This window comes from Heterocephalus glaber, unplaced genomic scaffold (genome assembly GCF_053883595.1).
Source record: "Heterocephalus glaber isolate CG9 unplaced genomic scaffold, H.glaber_assembly_v1.0 deba00000818, whole genome shotgun sequence".
Taxonomy (NCBI): Eukaryota; Metazoa; Chordata; class Mammalia; order Rodentia; family Bathyergidae; genus Heterocephalus; species Heterocephalus glaber.
In genome coordinates this window covers 11,664,939-11,682,210 of record NW_028258164.1, presented here as the reverse complement: position 1 = coordinate 11,682,210, position 17,272 = coordinate 11,664,939, and the positions used below count along the sequence as shown (strand labels likewise).

The 17,272-nt window shown below is 35.9% G+C and overlaps 1 protein-coding gene across 3 annotated transcripts in view; it reads right to left on the bottom strand.

The window, feature by feature from the left end:
- Positions 1–17,272, bottom strand: part of Cntnap2 (contactin associated protein 2) — a 2,081,788-nt gene that overhangs the window by 866,685 nt on the left and 1,197,831 nt on the right. For all 3 annotated transcript variants that reach the window (XM_087207769.1, XM_004860475.3, XM_087207768.1), the window contains one exon: positions 9,667–9,773. In XM_087207769.1, the coding sequence (XP_087063895.1) occupies positions 9,667–9,773 (107 nt within the window). The remainder of the gene's footprint in view (positions 1–9,666; positions 9,774–17,272) is intronic.

The following is a 17,272-nucleotide window of genomic DNA, read 5'->3' as shown; positions in this document are numbered from 1 at the left end:
TTACCTCCGTTCAGCAATCAACTCATGAAATTCCTGAATATTTAACAATTAATTCTGTTTCTCTGAAGAACCCTGAAAGGCATTTAGTTCAGAATTCTGATTCTACTTGAATGTTTCTCTATCTTGGCCTCTCTCTCTCCCTCTCTCTCTCTTCTCTCTCTCTCTCTCTCTCTCATTATACATACTGACATGACACCAGTTTGGCTCATAAACATCTGCTACTTTCTACTAATATATTAATATTTCCTAACTATTTATCCTGTTTCTTCTTTAACTACTCTGTCTACTCCATAAGGGAATAACCGTTGTCTGTACTTCTGTATTCATATAGTTATGTAAAGTAGATGCATATTATTGAATGAATTAGAAATATCTATGAATTAGAGACAATCCTATACACAGTGTCTGAAAAACTAAAGACTTGCAATAGAAACTTAGTCACTAATTTCAATATAAAAGCAAAACGTAGTTTGATTTGGCAGAAGTTAAAAAGATCAAAGGAAGGGTGCAAGCTATTTTGAACTCTAATGCTTTCTGCTCTTTGCATAGAGACAAACCTCCCCGAAATTTCCTTTCATATATTCAAATTAAACTGGACTCTTTTCTTCTATTCTTTTTCCTTATAACCCAATTTGACAAATGTATAGAGATGGCGTTTTCTATTCCTTCCTCTGTGTGCTCAGAACCTTGGAAGAGACTTGCAGTGGGACTCAGGCTACAGGAGAGTTTAATGAAAAATGCCAACTCCCTAAAGACCCAGCTCTGGCATTTTCTAGCCTCTGAGAAGTTCACAGGATCACAGCCTGTCTCTACGGCACACTGCTTTTTAATATGCATTTGCAGATCAACTTTTTTTGCAAAAGCTCAAAGAGAAGAAATATATTTTTGAAACTATTGAAAGAGCCTTTGTAAAAATGAAATTAAATACTTTCTTTGTATTTTAATCTTAGCCATGGTTCCAAAGCAAGGCATGAAAGAAGGGATTAATCTGAAATTTGGGCTGCCTTAGAAAAGTAAAGGTCTTTAGGCTCTGTGTCTCCAAATGACCTGCACTATTTTAATCCAATGTAATTTATTTAGTTGTGGCTGAAAGACAAAATGGCCTTTAAATCCTCTTCCAACATTTCTACCCAGGTAGCACTTTTCCATTTCTTTCCATCTCTCTTATCTGTAGATGCCAGGTGACAGGGTAAGGAAAGAAGCTGTAGGGTGACTGTTTCTTTTTGTAATACATGTGACTTCTGGAAGTGATACCACCTGTCATTGCTTCCCTCTCCCCCACATGCATTCGTGGTGGCAAGGAAGTGAGCTTCTTATCCAGCAAACACACAGCCCAGCAAGGGCTTCTTATTATTTTAATTGTGCACATTCTAACAAAAGCTATGATCTCGCCTCAGCACCATGGTGAGGTTACACTTCCTAATCCTGATTTCTTCCTACCTGGTAAGGGAAAAACAAACTAAAAGACAAAAATAAAGTAAATGTAATTGGAAAGTCTAAGCTGAAAAGATAAAATAGTTGCTTAAAATTGCCCAAAACTGCAGAAATTATAATGAAACATTAAATATTTGTGTGTTCTCCCCATGTGTCTACATTTACTGATATTTTTAAACATGAGAAAAATCAAACTAGACTATAGAAAGTGAGCATATGGTACACTTATCCATATTTCACTATTCCAATGAACCAGAGATATGGAAATGAAGTATGGTTATAAGGATTTTTAATTTTAATTAAATTATACCCTTTTTGGAATGAGTATTTAGCACAATTTTCCATTAATTCTGCCTTCTTCCATCCTCTACCCACCCTCCAGCATCTATCCCGTATGGAAAATACAGTCAGCACTCCAGGTACTGATGAATGCATGAAAAGTTACTGTGTGGTTGCAATAATGTAGGCTCTCTCTGTCCAGTGGTCCCACACCGGTGTCTCAGAGCCACTGCTTAGTGACAGGGACACTGCGCGTCTGAAGTAGCGTATGGTGTTGGGATCAAATGAGTTAAAAATGGAAGAATTTGGAAGGTGTTCACTTGATAATGAAGAAGTACAATCTGCTTCCTTAATACCATGTCCAGGTTAGAAAGAGCAAATGCACTCTTGCATATATTATCGGCTGGTATAGCTGTTCTGTTTCCTGATAAAACCTTGTATCTTTTGAGGAACACTTGCTTAAAGATTCAGACCATCTGCAATCTTTTCCTTGATAATTATTAATTAAAAAAATATTGTCTATATACTGAATGAAGAGCCTGTCAATGGAAGTATCCTTGTACAACTTACAATCAGAGAAAACTTCAGCTGGATGCTTCTTGAGAATCAGTTACTTATACAAGTTCTTAAAAATTAAGATGTAAAACAAGGCATGGTAGTGCATGCCTGTAATTCTAGCTACTTTAGGGGCTGAGTCAGGAGCATATGAGTTTGAGGCCAGCCTGGGAAACTTTGTGAGACCCTGTCTCAAAAAAAAAAAAGGATGTTTTTAAATTTATGTTGCCTCAAGGAACAATATTTCATTTACTGTCTAAGAGGATAGTTTAGTTCAGAGAAGTAAAGTGATATGTCCAAAAGTAGAAAGCCAAGAGAGCACAAAGGAGGCTGGAGATAGAGAGCTGTGTGGGGGAAGAGGATTCAATTTGAATGCTTGTTAGTTTTTTGCTGCCAGTAACCTGGGCAGGTATACTGGAAGAGCAGACCTCACCCTGTGGGCAAGAGTGAAATCCATACTAGTGAGCCAAGAATATTTGAGGAAACATTTATAATGCATGGGAGACAGCCTCTGTCTTAAAACTCGGAAAGCTCATGTGGTGGGAAAAAAATGAGGTTGGCCATTTAGCCTGAGAATCTGAGGATCTGATATCAGAACCTTTGATTTCAGACCCTGAGTGTTTTTCTCTGTATGATTACCCTGTACCAAAAGTATACATAATGCGGTATGGTAAAACAAAAACTTGCAATGTTCATCTTATTTAAATTTTGCATCAAATTGAAACTGAACTTACTTGTTATTTCCTAGTCAATATTTATGCATATCTCTATTTTCAAACAGCTCAGACAATCAAGCAGTACAGCAGTTTCCTTCATTCTATGATGTAAGTCATCATTTTTGTTGTACCTTACTTTGCTATTCTCTATTCCCACACATTACTTTAATGAATGGTGATATGGTCACTTAGCATGGCAGAGTACTGTCTTCAAAGATTATTTGAAATGTATAGTTTTGTTTGCTGGTACACTCCATTCCTCCATACGACTTCTCTCAATAATTTTATGCCTTCTGGGTTGTTTCTGCTCTTATTACTGTCACTATGCTTTCTGCCTTCCAGTAATCCATATTTTATTCTTTGCTCTCCTTTTTTTATTTTCTTTTTCCCCTTTAGCTTTACTCTCTGTCTTTGTAGTTTTGCTATTTTCCTAAATTTGTATAATGGGCATTGATTTACAAAAAATAAGAAACAGCTCCTACATTCTCTGGCATTTTTGTTTCACAGCATCTCCCCTGAACATTTGTAGGCTAGGTGGGCTCGGAGTATAAAATGGTAGAAAAAACCTGGCAGCATCTCCTTCCAGAAATTATAGTCCAAGGGAAGAAACCCACATTATTAAAGACTCACAAATAATAAAAACAAAATCACAACCATCACTCAAAGGGAGTTGTATGTCTGAGACTAAGAACATTTATCCTAATTACAAGGTCATGGAAAACCTCTGTGGAAATGACTATTGAGCTAAGATCTAAAGGACAAGTAGAAATGTATTCAGCAAAGCAGAGAGGGAGGATGTGCCAAAGTCCTAAGGAGAGGGCAGTGGCACTGGAAGGAAGAAGCAGGAAGGCATCAGAAATCAAAGGAGGTCAATAGGACCAAGAGGGGGTGAATGAGAGGAAAAGTACAGTAGAAACTAGTTTAAAGCCACAGCCATACTAAGCAGTACTTTGCAAGCCAGTTGAACTTATATCTCATGGAGTATAATTCTAGAAGGCTAAATACTTAAAGTTTCTCTTAGATGCACAGCATTATTCAATCCAATGACAGCTTGCTTTTGTAGCAGTGTTAAACTCCAACTTACCATCACCGAAACTTAAACTGTGCTAGACTCAAAAGGACACATTTCTTAGTGCTAGTAAATCTAAGTGTTTGTGGTGAGTGTGATACAGCAAGCAGGTAGGATTATATTCTTTTTAAAAATTATGTTTTGAATTAAAGTACTTGTGGGTATAATGGGTCATAAAGAACACGGTGTGGGCTACTGAAGTTGACTCCACTTTTCACATATGCAGTGGTAAGGTGTAGTGCCATTTAGGGTTTACAAATTTATGGACCTAGAGTAATAGCTTCAAACAACAGCACATAAAACAGTTGTCATTATATATTTAAATTTTTCTCTAACACTGGCTAGTGAAAATTTTATACATATGCTGTACAGTATCTTAATTGCTTTCCCACCTCTGAGATACAATACTGATACCCATAATTTAAAGGAGGAGAGTTTATTTTTACTCATAGTATGAGAAATGTTAGTCCATGGTTGGCTGGCTTAAATGCAGAAAGGGCATGGTGGAAGGTCATGCCATGGAGGAAAGCTGCCCACATCGTGGTGGCCAGGAAGCAGAGAGAGAAGGGAGGCTCTGAGAAGGGATATAGACCCTTCCAAGTCATGAGCCCAGTGACTGCCTCTTCCAATCCAGCCCACCTCCTAACAGCACACTCAGCTATAACACCTGCATGATCCAATCACCTTCCAAAAGCTCCTCCTCTGAAAGCATGAAGGCTTTGGGGGGACATTCTGGATCTAAACCATAGGATGCAGCCACATTAATACTCCCGTAATTTAAAAATTGGAACAGATTCTTATAGGTCATCTAGTTTATCTCCCATTATTACCAGTAGAAATATCATGTCTATATACTGAGGATGTCCACTGTTAATAAAAGATATCTGGAAAAACATTTTCTCTCAGAATGCATGTCTATCATTTCAAAGTTATTGTAAATTTCCATCCCCAAACATTGCTTGTCTTTGCCAAATACCAAAATATTATCCCTTACCCTCCTTGTTCTTGTTATCATATCATGAAGATATTCTAGAGAAGTTTAGGGCAATTCTACCTAAGAGTAATATTATATGTAAAACTGACTGGGGTCTTAGGTGGGATGTAGTCACAGAATAATACCTCGGTTCACAAATGCTTCTGTTCACAAACAATTAGGTTCTCAAAAGCATTTGGCAAAATTTTTCTTCTATTTGCAAACTCTGTACCAGGAGACAAACACAACCATGGCCATCTTCCTCACACAAACACAAATGTAGTTATATTCCCCAAAACTGTAAAACAAATTAAGTTCATAAATCAAAGTTATAGCTGTATTAAGGAGAAAAAATATCCATCGAGCCCTAACATAAGGAATAGCTGCTTGAATTTAATTTATGTAAATTAGGGCCATGATTATGAAAGCATAAGGAATACATGTGGAAAAAATGAGATGAAAATTAGATCGTAAAGAACATGTGGAGTCTTGAAAAGTAAGCTTGAAGATAACTGAAAGTGTCTATCCTGCATCACTAAGACAAAAGGCTGTCTCTGTAAACATGAAGAAGATGTTTGAAGCTCTACTCACAAGAAAGATGGAATCTTATGCTGCTGAAGGGTGAAGCACTGATTAGTTGGTATATAACAAAAATATTTCAAAGGATCATTTTACTCTCTTTTTCATCATTTTTATGTTCAGATACACTACTAGGCAGTCCTTAGAAATTCATTGAGAATACAGTAACTACATAAGAAGAATTTTTAACACTGCAAAAAGTTGTATTTTCATCTTGTCACAGACTATCCTCTTCTATACAATGAAACCTGGTTTGCCCTTTCATAGGAAAGGGACCACCTACAGTGATCTACGGCTTTCCTGGTGAGATTTCCTCACCAAAGGATGACATCTTGACTTTTCAGGGGAGTGGTGTCTCCATGTATGTCCTCTACACTCTGTGTACAATTCATTTGAAAATCTCCATTTATAAACAAACAATTAGGTATATATCTAAGGGGCATCTAGTCTAACTTCAATGCTGCTCAATTCTTCTGGAAGAAAGTACTATGGGAACCAATCATGGTCTTCAGCCTCAGACCTGCCATGGAAATGGTAGCAAGCAATGGATGGTGACGTGAAATTAAGTGACACATTGTGTGATACAATTACTAGTGTGGAAGTTTCGAGCAAAGGAGAAATTTCAGCTGAAAGGGATGAAATGCTGAAAACATATCAAGTGTTATCTATGATGAAGTTCTTCCCAGAACCTTCTTTAAATCATCTTAGTTAATCTCACCATGGCTTCTTGAGGTGGGTGCTGGTACTGATTGGATCCATTTCATAAAGGAGCAAACTGGAGCCTAGGCAGTTTAAATGGCCACAGGTGCCGTAAGTGAATAGTACAGCCAAGGCTAGGCAGTGTGATCTAACCAAAAAGCTGGTATGGTTCACCTAGCTTGAATGGCTGGTTACACATCAGTCAAAAAATTGTGATCTCATCCTGATCAAGAATGAACCAAGAACAAGGTCCTGAGTTTGATTCTCAGTACCAAAAAAAAAAAAAAAAAAAAGAGTGTACCAGTGTAGGAAACCTGCTAAAACATTTTGTAGCCTAAAGGTAATGTTTGAAGCTCTATATTTAGTTTTCTAAACTTTAGATTTTAGTTGACTGCTTTATTTTATTTTTTTTAGAATATCACTATTTAAAACTGGAATAGTTTCTGTTCAAAAAGAATTCTTGGTGTTTTGCAATAAATAATGAGGTAAAATACTTAACTTGAGGATCACTTATCCACAATGGTTGGGATAAAAAATGTGTCAGATTTCAAAATTTTTCTATTTTTGTCTTGGATATTTGCATAGATCTTATTGGTTGAGCATCCCTAATCCTGAAATGTAAAATCCAAAATGCTATGGACTCTAAAATTTGGGGTGCCATGTCAGTAATGAAAAGTTTCATATATTGGAGCAATTTGGATTTTCTGATTGTGGTGCTCAACCTATAACACTAACTAGGTTCAAAACCACAGAAAACAATAAGTAACTGGAGCCAGCAGCTTGCTGGCCTTCTGATGTTTAAGAGCCATCAGCAACCTTGAGTCAATGGGAGTAAGAAGAGTTCTAGGGAACTCACATGATGCCTAGCCAGGCACACAGCATGTTGTACTCAGAGCCAGCACCAGAAGTCAGTGTGTTTCCATGTCAATGCTCTTGCTATGAATGTAACCTCTGACTTTGCACCAATGCAGAATTTTCCATTCTGTGTCAAACTTGAAGGAATATATCTTTTTACATTATGTTATGGGCTGTCCCAGACACTCAATTTTTACCTAATCCACGAGAGTACTAAGAGATGCGTCAAATCTTTTTCTAGGAAAATAAATCCCTTCAATAAGCTATGAGGGATATTCATCAAAACAAAACCCTTTCTCAAATCATGAATGCGATCTTTTAACCTCTGTTTACACACATACCTGATATTTAGGATATTCACCTCATTTAGGCAAGCCATCAACGGATCAAGTTTGCATTATTTTAAAAAAATGAGGCTTTTTATAGCATCGTAGCAAATGGAACAAGGAAAAGTAGTAAAGAGCAAGGGAACATGAGATCATTTTCCTCTTTTACACTTAGAGCTGGCAGCTGGAACCAAACTCAAACATGAGTTTGAGAGACTTGCAGTTATTACTCTTAAAATCCAAGGGTCAACTACTCCATCAGTAACATGTATTTTTTTTTTTTTTCTTTTGGTACTGGGGATCAAACTCAGGTCCTTCTGCTTGTGAGGCAGGCGGCGGAACCACTGAGCTAAATCCTCGGCCCAGTAACAAGTATTTTTAAGACTCTTTCTCTTGGTGGTATCGTTTAATGATGGAAATAGCTATTTTTTAAAATGAGGAGCTTCTTGCAAGCACAAGGTCCCGAGTTCAATCCCTGGTACCCCCCCCAAAAAAATATCATAAACTTTTCAGTTCAACATCAAAGTAATCACTGAAGTAGAACTTTGTAACCATCACCAGTTCCTTGATTTTGTCTTTAGTTATCATTTTTATATTTCAGAAACAAGATCTCCTAAGATTAAACATAGTATTGATAACATATACTGGGTATACCGATGAGAGGAAGGTCCCTGTTTACCAAAGTAAATTATTTGAGTATCATAATTCATATAATGAACACCATATACTAAAAGCCAATATTTTGGTACAGTTAATAAGAAACAGTTTTAGTTATAAATCCTCTCTTTTAATCAATTTCATTACCAATCACTTTTGTTCTTTATTCATTAATACTTTTCTATGGCCGGGGATTTAGCTCAGTGGTGCCACTGCCTGCCTCGCAAGCACAAGGTCCCGAGTTCAATCCCCAGTACCAAAACAAACAAACAAACAAGCAAAGACTTTTCTATATACTGCCTGTCTGGTTTGATTCTTAAACATCTTCCCACTAGTGTTAGTTTTTCTAAAAGTCTCTTTGGAATATTTTTTAAATATTTGTAAAACATTGATAAGTGAAGAAAACTAAGTTACAGTTTTTCTTAGTTTATGCATTACAGCACATTCTAAACGTAGATTTCTTACTGTACTTTGCTACAAATAACAATATGGAAAGGCTGAGAGAATCATACTGCATTTTCACTGTTCCTACAACTAGTCTGGGACTATTTTGCTTGACATTTCCTGAAAGTAAAGTGAAAGAGAAATCAAGCTGTATAATTAGAGGACTTAGATATTAGAGTTTCAGTGTATGTGCTCTTTGGGCAATGTATATCTTTGGGCACATAAGCGAGGGCCGGATCTCTTTTTCTCTCCCTTTCCTCCTCCCTACTCACATACACTTGTTCATATACACACACATACACACAAACACTATACAACGCATGATCCTCTTGTCTCAACTATATATTTGATGGCAAATCTATTTTGAAAAGTGCTTTGTAAAATGGCAATGCATTACTGAGTAATTAATATCATTATATATTTACTATGCTTTGATTTTTAAAGATTACTTTTTATTTAATCTTTCAGGATAAAGATATATAAAAGAAAGTGTTAGCTATATTTTACTAGTCATTTTTGTACATTACTTTTTAATAGTTTTAAAGTTTTGGTTTCTCATGCCTTTTTGTAGCTTAGATATACAACTTCAGTGGACTACATTCCACTTTCTGACTCATTTCTCTGATATAAAAAAGAAACAAAAACCAAAACATCCAAGGACAAATACTTGAGTTAAAGCATAAAGCAATCATTGCCCAGAAACAAAGTATTCAAATTATACTCTGTCTGTCCCTTTCTGATGAACTGATACATGAGGGTCACTCAGAAAAATACCACTGATAACATTGTCCGCATAATCTCTTTGGACAGATGGGGCTTAAATACAGAAAGGTGAATCCAAGTTCTGTGTTCCAGTCTTAAACATGGAACCCTGGAAACATCGGCCCTTCCTTATGAGAGAATGAATTTTGACAACCAGAATGCTACTTTTTGGAGGAACGACAATGGAGTCTGAGTTTTTCAGAATCAAGGTATGTATGCAGTGTGCAGATAATTCAAGTTGCTGTGCTTTAAAGCCTCACCGAAGACCCGTGATTCTCATGCAATTACGAGATTAAAGTGAGATAAATTGGCACTCACAGTTGTGGCAGGTGGCCCCGCTGTAGCCTGTCTCATCACAAGTGCATCTGAAGCTGTCCCACGTTTGCGAGCACTTCCCACCATGCTCACAGTGATTGGGCACACATCTGTCAAAAAAGAGAGAGACAAACAGAAATCAACAAACAAATGAGATTTATGAGTGGCCAAATTCCAAGCTATTTGGCCAATATATCATCTCAATGCCAGGTTGCCTTACTGAGGCAATTAATCCTTGTTAGTTTAAGCAGTTAATAGGATTCATGATGGAAGGTGCCAAGCACAGGAAAGATGATCTATCACAGGCCTGGTGGTTCCCATTTTTGAGTAAACAGCAGATATAGACACCCAGTTGAGGGATCATTTGCATATCACAGATTCATTTCATTTTTTTTACCCCTAGGCACAGACACTAGCTACATTTCTGCCTGATGAGAGATGGAAGATAAGCCATCTTGGTTCCTGTCCTATTTTCTTCTTTATCATGGCCAAATCCAAGTCAAAGATGAGTAGCACTGAATTTTCCGTAAAAATTTCAATTTTTGAAATAATGCCAGGCATAAAAGCTATGAAATATACTAACATGATAAAGAAAAATTTCTAAATCTTCAGAACATTTCCTTGTATATCCAGCTGGATAATTAAAGCCACCTACTTAAAGATGAGGAAATCGAGGGAAAATAGAACAAATCTGTGTTCAAATCTTTGTCTTTCCGTTTACTGAATGGCCTTTGTAACTACTTAATGTAATCTTTCAGAAACTTAATTTTGTCATTTGAAAAAATAGGGTACATTTAAAAAATATTCTATTTTAAAATTAAATTTATTTTTACACTTTTTCATGGAAACATAAAAATTGTACATTTCCATGTGATGTTTTAATATATGTTTATATTGTGTAATGACTAAATCAGATTTTCAACAGATCTATCTCTTCAAACACTTATCATTTTCTTATGGTGAAAATATTCAAAATCCTTTCTTCTAGCTTTTGAAATATACATTACATGGATATTACCTGTCGTCACCCACCCTCCTGTGTGACAGCACACTGGAGCTTCTTACTTCCATGCAACTGCAGCTTAGTACCCAATGATCAAAATTTTTCCCTATTCCCCTACCCTTCAACTTCCGGTAACCACCACTCTCTTCTCAATTTCTATGAGATCTATTTTTCTAGTTTCTGTATATGAGCAAGATCTTGCAGTTCTTGACACTGTGTGCCTTTTATTTCATGTACCATAATGCTCTCTAGTTCTGTTCATGTTGTCTCAAGTGACAGGATTTCATCCTTCTCATGACTGAACAGAATCCCAATGTGTATGATCACTGCATTAGGTTTGGAGGTAATGCTCATGAAGTAGATAATTATTAGGTAGGAACCAGAGGACCAATAAATATGAACTACACATATCTGTACCACAGTTTTCAGGACAGTTTCATAGCTTGTGCCCTAGCAATACTAAGCTGAAATTTGTTTTGGAACATCCTAACTCTCTCACGACCCCATTTCCTTATCATTTTTTTCAATTCCTCTCTCCAACTTTCCCTCTCTAACTTTTCCTGGTTAAGATGCTCACAGATTTTAAAAGAAAGTATTAATTGTTATTAGTGTTCATAGCGTCTAGATTTTATTAGGAAACACTGAAAAATAGAAAAGTCCTTTCAAATTAAAACAGCAGAATCCATAATAATGGGTCACAGACAATGGATGGATAGAGAACTATCTTGTGTAAAAATCATTAATCACAATGTCTCAGTAGCTTGTTTCTATTGTATCAGACAGAGCTGGATGCAGAGACTTCATTCTCCAACTCCTACTCTCTAATTACCGTCAGCCATGCCTAAAACATGCTGCAGCAGGACATAGCTCAGTGTGACATGAAGCCTGCTGATTCTATGTAAGTGTGTTGTTGTCCCACAATTCCTCATAAATTTTACACCTGCAGCAAGCATTTATCGAGCACTTGCTGCATGTGCAGCACTACGTAAAGATAAAAGATGAATAATATAGGATGCATAGTCTTTGTAGAGTTTGCCACTTACGAAGGTAGACATATATGAGAACTATGCTGGAAGGCAAAAATGAAAAATGGCACAATACCTGGACAATAAATATTATGAAATTTTATGTGAGGGCTCATGTGTAGATTTCAGGCACAATTAAAAGCTTTTAGATTGAGCTGCAATGAATGGGTAGGGCTATAGAGAACAATATGAGACAAAGAGCTCTGTTGGGCTGAAGCACAGTATAAACAAAGGCATGATCTCAGATTGTCATGAGGGATGGAAAAACTCACCCTACATTTAATAGAACTGAATTTTTCATATAATTTGGTCATGGTGTTATGAAAGCTACAAAAATGGTCCACCTCCAGAGTCCCAATAAGGTAGATAAAGGTGGGAGTGGAGGATAAGATTAAAGCCAAATATAACACCAGGAAGAATGTGATAAGTTTTAAAAGAGAAAGGAAATGCTAAAGAAATTTGCATACTAGGATAGCTTTGAGTAGAGGTTTAATAAAGTTTGGAACATTAAAGTGTGCCTGGCTCTTAAACTGTGTTGCATAAAATGTTGAAAAGTGGTCCCAGTGGAGCCCGAGAGAAAAGCTATGGGCAGGAAGTATAGCCATGAGTGATGTGTGGTCATGTGGTCGGGGTGATCCCCCAAACCGCATCATGCAAATGCCTAGCCTGGGCCACAACAGCAGGTATTGACATCCAACAGTTCTTGTTCTCTCTCTCATAAAAGGAAGCAAGGAACAGATAGTCCCAAATCACAGGGAACTAAAACATCCTTGATACTTAATTTTGATATTCAGTAAGTATATGTCTTTGTGTAATATATTTACTTTCTAAACAATTGTGGGTTAATATTAGCTCGGCCTAATAGCAAAAGTCATTTACGTGAGCTCATATCAATTAATTCAGGAGGAGGTAGTTCAGGAGCAAAGAGGAACCAAGTTGGAATCTCTATTGATCTAAATAATGCACCAAATAGAAAATTACACATTTTGATGATAAATAGATTACTGTGCCCTTACAATTAAGGGAACCAAATAGCTGTTAAGTGAGAATAACCAAATACTTCTAAAGTTCAGTTTTAAAGATTTCTAAATACCTAAAAATTGATCATTTTTACTTGGATGGGATTTCAATATTTTATTTTTTACTATTTGTTTCTCACCATTTATATTTTAAAGTTGGCATTCTCCTTATTCAGATTACTGGTATTCTAATTCTTTTAAAATTAATTTTATTGGTACATTTTAGGTATACAATACGATGACATTCATCATTGGAAATCTGCACCTTTACATGATATATCTTGGTTCTTATTTTTTTCCCATTCTCCTGCCCACCCATCAACCCCTCCACCCCTCCCTATTTACAAAGACTTTGTTTTCATTTTTTCCTTTTCTCATATTAATTCCATTCTCTTCTTTCCTTTCCCCAACCCCTCCCACTTCCCCCTCCCTTTTGGACCTTTTCTTCCTGTTTCACATTATTAGGCCTTTTGATCCTTATTTACACTTTCAGTTTCTCACACTAGAGAAATTCGGTATTTATACATGTCTGTCCTATTTGTTTCATTTAAGAGCATCACCTCAATGTGCATCTATTTAGCTATAAATGTCTCTAAGTTCTCATTCTTTATGGCTGAGTAGTACTCCATTTTATATTTTAAAAACTACACATTTTCTTTATCCAATCTCCAGCTGATGGGCAATTGGGCTGTTTCCAAGTTTTAGCTATTACAAACTGTGGCATTCTAATTCTTAATGATGTGAAATTTTTTATTCAAAATCAAGTTGATTCAAATGTAATTTCAAACCCTAGTAGCATATCATCATATATTTTAGCTGTTATGACCAGTAACTAAGCAAAACAAAATATAAATTAACCTAGTGTCCCCTTTCTAACCATTTATTTCTTCTCCTGCCCTCCCATAGAATCATTTACACGTATCCCATATACTCTTATCACAATGCTTAGTAATTATTTATTGGGGAAGCTGTCTACAGCTGTCTATTCTAAAAGGAGACTCCTGAAGTGAGCTGTTTATCTTTTGGTTCTTTGCATAAAAAAGTGTCTCACACACACTCAGCATATGACTACTAAAAGATTGCATGAAGAAAGGGATGCACAAAATGCTAGAAAGTTATGCCACCATGGACTGAAAAGTAATTTCAGAGGCAATTCCTCTTTCACTATGTGAAATACAGATAGATTATTTTTACCTGTAATTAAAGTTTTAAATCCAGACTCATACTCTCATAAGATAATTCTTCCAGTAGGCCACAGGAAATGGATAATTTATTTCAGGGCATGTCCTAGCTTGAAAGTCTGAGTCACATAAAAAATGAATCAAAATGAGTACTTCTACTTGAGAAGTACTTGACCGGGATCAGTGACACCCAAGGTAGGAGATGGCAGATGTCAATACGTTGTGATCAAAGGGCTCCAGAAGCAGCCACATATCCAATTACTCTGGGACCAGACAGCCCTGGAGTCTGAGATTCTTTCAGTCCTGATCATCCTTTCAGTTATGACCTTTCAAAATGCTTTAGAATCAAAATGCATTTTTAAAAATGAAACTTATTTGTACCCCCAAAACATAGAAGAACAAAAGCCATAGTTTGAAAGTTTAAATATGCAATGATTACTTAGAATGCAATGAATCAATATAGACAAAGAGGTTGTGTGGGTGGATCCAACCATTCAGTTGAGGGTTATGGATGACAGTTGCAGTTTTATTTCACTCATAGCATTTTTTACTGTTGTACTTGATTTTAATTGCAAAGCATGGAGAAAATTGGGATTAGCAGACAGAGGAAATTGGAAATGGTACCAAATTTAATTGTAGCATTCATTTTTTAGATTATGGATACTAATTACTTAACCAAGGACAGCAGAAAAAAATTTTCAAATCTAAAAATGTTAAGTCTGGGCTGGGGATTTAGCTCAGTGGTTTTGCTGCCTGCTGGGCAAGCGCAAGGACCCGAGTTCGATCCCCGGTACCAAAAAAAATGTTAAGTCTGACTCCATAACTGAATACACTGGTAATTTTCAAAGAACTTTGAAGATTTTTTTCTTTTCCCTTTACAATGTTCAAAAGGTAAAGAGAGCTGGCAGTGTAGATTAGTGATAGAGTGCTTCTGCAAGGCCCTGAGTTCACATCCTAGCGCTGAAAAAACAAGTTAAAATAATTTAAAATAAAATTCAAGTACAATGTTTGTGTTACCTTTAAAATTATATTTGATTCTGTAGAACCTAATAGTTTGCTTGTACCATGACTCTGTTAATCCACCTGCAAATATGTTGATATGCTACCAATCAAGCATTAAAACTGTGGAATGTTTATGAGAAATAGTTTGCTGTCACTTATCTGCCCCTACTACTAAAGAAACAGTATTTCTCAAATTTTTATTTGCACAAAAATCACTTTAAAGTTTTGTTAAAAGGAAGGTTGTCATTGTTGAGATCTGGGTGGCGTTTGAGCATCTGAAGGTCTGAGGTCTCTGGTGATGTTGATGTTCCTGGCAGGAGGACCGCAGGTGGCAGAACAATGCTCCAGGGCTGCACAGTTCTCAGTACAGGACCCTGAGCAAAATGAAGACACAGCGGAATAGGAGAGGGTCCAAGAAGGGATCAAGCATGAAGAGGGGTGACAACATATATCAAAATATATATATGCTATCAAATATAGCAAGGACAGATTCGATCTGTTCAGTCATTTCTTCTAAGACTACTTTTTTTTATAATCCCTCATACTGCTTTTGTATAAGGACTGATCAAAGTATATGGTTAATTTTTAAAATGGTGAATTTTAAAAAAATATTACAGTAAAAGATACATTGCCATTAATCCCCATCAAAATACTACTCCTCTTTCCAAAACACATTTATCCCGCCATTCTTGCCACTTCCCGAAGGTGTTCTGAAAGCCTTCTTTTGTAAGTACCTTTACAAAGTGTGATTAAAATAATACAGTCAACGCTGTTGCCAAGTTGTGTCCAATAAAATAGGCTTGTAAAAACATTAAGGTTTGTCCTCGCCCACCTGATTTGCCAGATCTGGCATTGTGTGACTTCTGACTGTTCTCCAACTGAAAATCACTATGGAAAGAAAACATTTTGAGTTGATTTAGGATGTCAGGGAAGCCACAACAGTGCAACTAAAGACACTCATAAAAGAGAACTTTCGGAACTGATCCAGAAAGTGGTAAGAAAGATGGAGTTAATGTATTCGATGTAGTGTTTTCAGGGAGATTCATGACTATATACCTTTTACTGTAATTATTTTCAACTAAACATTCACAGTATTCTTCAATCATACTGTGTTTGATCCACACAGAATGACACCTAATAATCTTCTGCTTTTGTGTAACAAATAGTCATTTAAGGAAACCACACTATACACTTCATGTCATTCACAGAATATGGTGACTGTATACAAAGGCAACTTTATTTCACCTTAGCTTCAGTTTAGTGTTTTCAGCCAGCCATGATTTCCCCCTGCTTAAATCTCATACAGTCTTACAAGTACCAGTGCTAGGATATTTAATTGGCTTTAAAATAATGCAAATTTTATATCTGGATATTAAACATGCCTTGATCTAAACTTTAGAAAGGAAAAAACTACTCTAGTTTACTGACAAATTATTTTGTGGACAGCTGCAAAATTATTTTAAATGACTTACAAGTTACTATCTCAGTAACTGAATTTATGATGTTTTTCCTTCATTTCAGCACTACATTTTATTTTTGCTTATTAAGACATGAAATTCATTTAGTATGCTTGCATCTTTGAATGATATTTTTCATTTTCTTGGCCCTCAGAGCTATTTCCATAATCACAGTGGAGTTTTTATCTGCATTACCTTCTGTATTGATTTCAACAATATTTTAGTACTTTTATTCTGATACTAATTAGATTTCTATTTTATTTGAAAGTATATTGTTGGTGAAGTAGATGCTGCCTCATATTTCTCCTGTTCAAATGGAAATTACATAGGGAAGTAATCATAATTCCATGGACTAGTTTAATATTTCATTACTACATAATACAATATTATTGAAATATTAATGTTACATTGATGGTGATTCTTCAGCAAGCATTTATTTATAGAAATACTTAAATGCAGAGATATTTATCAAACCTCCTATAGTATGCCCAAACTTTGCATTAAAAATAATCAAGCACCTTTGGTCCACATCTATTCAACAATTACACATTTCCACATTGGGTATAATAATCATTAATTTTAGTCTTATAGGCCTTAGCTTATACTCCTTAACTTGAGTTTTCTGCTTCATACATTATTTTTATTATAGTAAGACAGAGATCACTTTATCTTACTTTGTTAATCTACCTAGAGTTGTACTTTTGAAATGTATTCTCCATCTTTTTATTAATAAGACATCTTTAAAGAAGTTATATGCTCATAGGAGAAAAATCTACAAGATTACCAATCTTTTCACCTGCCCCCAGGTCAAAGTGTATTGAACATAATTAAACAACAGCAAGTTCTTTTCAATCAGTACATCTCTGCTCCAGGCAAGACACTTACAATAAACTCTGGAGAAACAAAGAGAAATGGAAGTTTC